The sequence below is a fragment of the Petaurus breviceps genome, unplaced genomic scaffold (genome assembly GCF_028583685.1).
Source record: "Petaurus breviceps papuanus isolate PSGF00001 unplaced genomic scaffold, PetGlider_PUasm1.0 175, whole genome shotgun sequence".
NCBI classification, from domain to species: Eukaryota; Metazoa; Chordata; class Mammalia; order Diprotodontia; family Petauridae; genus Petaurus; species Petaurus breviceps.
In genome coordinates, this window is record NW_027185764.1 from 26,972,218 (window position 1) to 26,978,217 (window position 6,000).

The window sequence follows — 6,000 nt, forward strand, 5'->3', positions numbered from 1 at the left end:
GTTCCTCTCTAGTAAAAGGAGATTCGATCATTCTGAGAAGTAAAAACTGCGCTCAGTTAATATTCCCTCTGCTTCAATTTGTTGTTTTTATTGTTGTTTTCAAATTTTATTACAAGCCCCAAGAAGTCATCCTCCAAATATTTAAAATGCAGACAAAACAGAGCCACTTGGCAGCTTTGATGTCAGACTCTGGGGGAAATCCGCATTCTGAAATATGTGAGATGATCATTCTCGCCCTTGTTCCTCAACTGGAAACCTCAAGGAGGCATTTATAAAGTACCAAGGAATAATTCAGAGATCTGCACATCTTCCCTGACCCCACCCCCACCCCATCAGAACATTTACAAAATTAATAGCTCCCTGGGGCCGCTAGGTGGCGCAGTGAACAGAGCACTGACCCTGGAGTCTGTAGGACCTGAGTTCAAATCCAACCTCAGACACTTAACACAAAATTAACCAAGTGACCTTGGGCAAGTCACTTGATCCCAATTGCCCTACCTTCCCCCCTCCAAAAAGCAAAACAAAACCAAAGATTAATAGCTCCATTCCACCTGAAATGTTACCTTCAGATTGAAATGAAAATAAAGGATTTGACATTTATATTGCAGTTTTATTTCATTGCATTTTAAAATCTAACCAAGAGTCATCTCAATACCCTTCCAGGTGTTAAAATACTTGTATTACAAGTATATATGACTTCAGTGGTATGTGTGCCCTCTCTGCTAATACAAACTGTAGTCTCCTCCCCATGCCTTAAAAAAGCACTCTTTGACTCAAAAAAAAAAAAAAAATTGAATCACCTATGGCAGCAATGAGCCTGTCTGAACTTAACCAAGGCTAGTTCCTGTAACCAACATAGACATCAGGTCATCATGTGACCTTTTGAGATAGGCAGGGCTTTCTAGGTTAGGGGCTCCATGACCCAAACCAGGATGAAGCATTAGAATAGCAATCTATTGTCAGGAGTGAGAACTTTTTTGTATCATAGGTAAAATTTTATTTCAGTTACAAAGAAATCTAGTAGAGTTGAAATTTTTATAAATGATCAGTCAAGAATTTATTAAGCACCTACTATGTGCCAGGCACTGTACTGGGTGCTTGGGGTACAAAGACAAAGGATGAAACACTTCCTCCTCTCAAGGACCTTCCAGTTTAACTGAAGAGACACGGACACAATAAGGATATACAGAATAAATATAAAGAGAAGAAATACAAAATAATTCAATACAAAGCAGTTTGGGAGAAAAAATGTTTGCAGTTGGAGGGATCAGGAAAGGCTTCCTGTGGAAGTTGGTGCTTGAGCTGAAATGTGAAGGAAGAGAGACTATATTAGTGGAGGTGAGAGTGAATGTCTTCCAGGCACGTGGGACAGCCATGGGGATGGAAGATGGGGTTCTATGAGTGACGAACTGAGAGCAGGCCACTCTGGCTGAACCCTGGAGTACAGGAGAAAAATCTAGAAAGATAAGTCAGGGCCAGCTTGTGAAGGATTTTAAAAGCAGATGAGCTCATACCATATCATATCATATCATATCATATCATATCATATCATATCATATCATATATCACACATTATATTGTAGAAGCAATAGGAAGCTACTAGAATTTACTAAGGAGGGGCATGGCATGATCAGATATTTATTTTGGAAAAATCTCTTTGGTAGCAGTGTGGAAGATGGGGTGGAGTGCGGAGAAATTTGAAGCAGAGACCAATTCAGAGGTCATTTTAAAAGTTCAGGCCAGAGCTAGTAAGGGCTACTGGGATACTGGCACTATTGGGAGAGAGGTCATGAAGGTGAAAAAGGAAAGATTTAGCAATGGGTTGGATAATTGGAGCAAGGAAGAGGTGAGGGGTCCAGAATAATTCTGAGAAGGCCAGCCTGAAAGATGGGAAGAAAGGTGTTGCCTTCCTAAGAGACAGGGAAATGCAAAGAATCAAGAGGGGCAGAGGAAAGGGGAGGGAGAAAGGATGAATTATCCTGTTTTGAACAACAAGCCATCTAGCTGGTCACAGAAGAGATAGTTTGATTTGTGTGACTTTGAACAAGCATGGTCTTGTGTAAATATTCTTACTACAAAGTGACTTACATGGGAAGGATTATATCAAGTCCCAAGGCCTTAAACTACTCCAAAAGCACTGCCATAATCAGAAAACTGGGCAGTAATGCTAGAATACTTGGGGGACACAAAACATTCCTAAATCTCCAACGGTTGTGGTTGTCCCCTAGGGACTGTTTTGGGGAAAGGAATGGCTTAAAGCTGTAACTTTTTTTTTTAAAGCAATCGGGGTTAAGTTGCTCAAGGTTACATGGCCAGTTATTATTATTTTTGTGTGGGTGCCGAGTATTGGAGGCCAGAACCGATCCCAGGTCTTCTGACACTGGGGCCGGGGCTCTTACTCACTGTGCCACCTGGCCGCCCCAAAGCTGTAACTTCTTAATTCAACATGATAATATTTAGAATTTTACCAAGTTGTGTTTTTTTCAAATTAGAGGTTCAGTCCCATTAAAATATTGATAGACAAGATCAGGCTTTGAAATAATTTTTAATGATAATTTAATTTAAAAAAACACTGTAGTTTTTTAGGTCAGCAATACTTTGGGTAGAGTGGAGAAAAAAAAGAAAGATTTCTTATCTTTTAACTTTTCTGGAATCCATAAACCACTGGGTTCTTTAATAACTCAAGAAAATCAAACGGTTGACTGCCTGCAATAACATTCTAGCCTCCAGCACAAGACTTACAGTTTATGTATGCTATCTTTCCATCTTTAAAAACTAACCCAGAAGTAATGAAAGGGTTGATTTACATAACACATTTTAAGGTTCTTTTCCCCTATGGAATCAGACTACTTAAGTTACTCATTCTCTTTACTAGATTACTGATCTCTTATACCCCAATGGCATAGAAAATATGGTTCCGGATAACTTTACTGCCCTCCATATATGAACTTTAACATCCAGTGGTATTGGCCTTCCTTCTCCTTACAAATAACACTTCATCTTCCCACTCTGTGCCTCTCCATTGGCAATCCCCTATTTCTGGCATGTTTTCACTCCTCACCTCGGACTTTTGGCTTCCCTTAAAACTCAGTTTAAATCCCACGTTCTGTGGGAGGCCTTAGTTTCATTGGAAAGTCTAATCCAAACTGGAAAATATTCTGCTAAAATGGCTGAGAAGAAAGAAAGTTAAGACTTATTAATGTTAAATTAGTGTAATTCACTGAATACTCAAAGTGCGTAAGAGCTAGTTTTGCTCCTTTTTGGCCACTAACCAGTTATGTGACCCTGGAACACAATGTGACACACTCAGGGCTCTCTAGGCTTCAATTTCCTTATCTATAAAATGAAAAAAATCCCTTCAACATTTTAAATTTTTATTTTTATAATTACCCATGTATAAATTAATATGTACTCATACATGCCTGGAACCTAAAAGAAAACGAGTTTTACCTTATGATAAGAAGGGAAGCAAGCCAGAAGGAGTTTTAAAAACCTTTTCTACTGTATTTCTTTTATATTGAATGGATTTCTTTCTTTCTTTTTTTCTTAATTTCTTTCTTTTTTTATTTTTGCAAAAGAGACTTTTAGGCTACAGAAACATTTTGTAATAAGAGGACTGGGCAAATCTTATTAAAATTTTCAACTGAGAAAAATTATAGTTGGGTTAAACCTGACTACAGGATCAATTCATACACTTGACTGAGACTTCTGACCACTTCTCCAAACTGTAGGTTCTTACCTTCTTTTCTTTAGTTGACTTTGCTCCTTTTCAAATTCACGTAGTTTGAAAGGAAGATGTGAACTTGGTGTACACAAACTGGTAGGAGACAGGAAGGGCTGTCGATCTCCACTGTTCACTGCTACTTGACTATTTTCATTTAATGAAATCATATCTTGACTACATTCCTTGGGCAAAGCATGTGCACAGTTCTGAGACAGCAAAGTTGAGTTCATGGATTCTTGACTGGACTGGGCAGTTAGACCTTCCACATTAATATAGTTAATATCCAGATCACCAACCTGGAGTTTGAAAGTAAAATATGTGGTGAGGGAAAAATAGCTAATATTAGCCTTACTAAAAATTAACAGAACTTCTTCAATGAAAACACAGCTTAAAATTCATTTACTGCTTTATCCCTATGTTATGAGAACAGCAAAGTGATTATTCTAATGGCAAGCAATGTTTTGCAAGAAGATCTAGCTCTGTTCTTCCATGTTTCTGAGAGGAGTATTGCAGTAACTCTCTTAACTAGGTTGATGTAAGGGGATATGTGCCTGCAAAGACATTGTATTCTTTCATTTCCCAGAAGCTTCTCTTAGACTGAGCATAATGACACTGTTCAATTTGGACCTGGTTGGAAAGCAGGATGATGGAAATCTAGTGGGGATGACAGGCTACTGGGTTGGAGAAATACAGATGCAGTCAGAGAAAGGGAAAAGACATACCAGTAACTGGGAGAGATACTTGAACAAGATTCACCTATACTTCCTGGGAGAAGCCCAGTGATTCTTAACCATCACTACTATGCTTAGAAGTCAGTACTGTTAAAATCTTTGGATAAAAGGCTAACACTCTGCCACTAGAGCATCGATATATCCCTCCCCCACTTTGCTGGAGAAAGATGGAAGCTGATTAAAGACTAATAGCACTCCCCGGAGACATCTGGTGGTGCCAGTGATTTGGGAATGGGTGCCAAAAGCCTTTAGCACTTGGTTTTATTCCTTGTTATTATTTGGCATTCTAATTTAATTAAATATATTTGCTTTGAATTAATGTGTCATCTGTCATGAGTTGGTATAATGATATACATTGGTGGGGACTTAGAGCTGGTATTTTTTTTAACAGACATCTATCCCAAAACTACCTACAGCTGGGAATAACTGAGATAGGGTATCAAGGGTGGGGGATGGGAATCATCTGTTTTACAAAGCTCAATAATCCTATCTAATTTAAGAAACTTTTTCCTGGAATTACACTTCAAAATCAACTTTAGCATAAAAAAAATAATGCAATGCATTGATATATAAGGGGGAAAGAGTGAGGTTAGATGTTTTGGAAAGTTTTTAGGGAAAAAAGAAGGGTTAAGCTTTTTGTGGAAAAGTATTATTCAAACTTTCCAAACTGTTTACAGATGACAATCTTCTCAAACAAGCAGGTAATGCCACCTGATGGGCAGCAAAATAACTTAGCAGTTTAAGTATTAGCAACATTTTTAGGAAGCTGTGCCGGGTTGAGAGGGGGAACAGAGGAAAGAGATGGGATGCTTGCCAGGCTATTGCCAGGGTAAAGAGGATCCCAACAAATTTCAGAGTAGTACTCTCTGTTCCTTACAGTGTCTTCATTAATAAAGTGGAAACAAAAACAGACAGAACTTCCTAACTTGATAAGATTGTTAATATATGCCATTCATAGTTAATAAAGCATGATACTATGATCAGTATACTAACATGATACATTATGTAGAAACTCAATATATACATTTGTATCCAAATTTCCTCAGGCAACTACTCAGTCCTATACTTAATAAATGTTCTCATTAAGCATGATATCCATTATAGTTATTAAACCAAAGTTAAACCTTGCCCAAAATTATTCCAAAAACTAAGAAATTACATTCTAATCTCATCTTGGAAAGTGGGGGAAAATACACCCCACAACATGTTAATTGGTGACTTGTCTTTGCTTGGAAAATGCACCCACTTACTGCATTTACCAATGAAGCTGCACATGGAATATAGATTACTCTGAGAAAGAAGAGAAGAAATGCAAAATTCAATGAATATTCATTTTGAATAGCAGAACAGAGTTAAAACTTGGACATTAGAATAGAGTCAAAGAGTGACACAACTAATTACTCTGCTCTTGCCAAAAATGGCACCAAAGACTCTTCAGTTTTACCCAAAAGTTGGTACTCATGGAAACACAGTATCATCCCACAATATTCTTGGCTACGATAGATAGATAGATAGATAGATAGATAGATAGATAGATAGATAGAT

The 6,000-nt window shown here is 37.8% G+C and overlaps 1 protein-coding gene across 8 annotated transcripts in view; it reads right to left on the minus strand.

The window, feature by feature from the left end:
- The window catches only part of ARHGEF28 (Rho guanine nucleotide exchange factor 28), a 397,204-nt gene that overhangs the window by 123,018 nt on the left and 268,186 nt on the right, over positions 1 to 6,000 (minus strand). For all 8 annotated transcript variants that reach the window (XM_069084950.1, XM_069084951.1, XM_069084948.1 and 5 more), the window contains one exon: positions 3,740 to 4,020. In XM_069084950.1, coding sequence (XP_068941051.1) covers positions 3,740 to 4,020 — 281 coding nt within the window. The remainder of the gene's footprint in view (positions 1 to 3,739; positions 4,021 to 6,000) is intronic.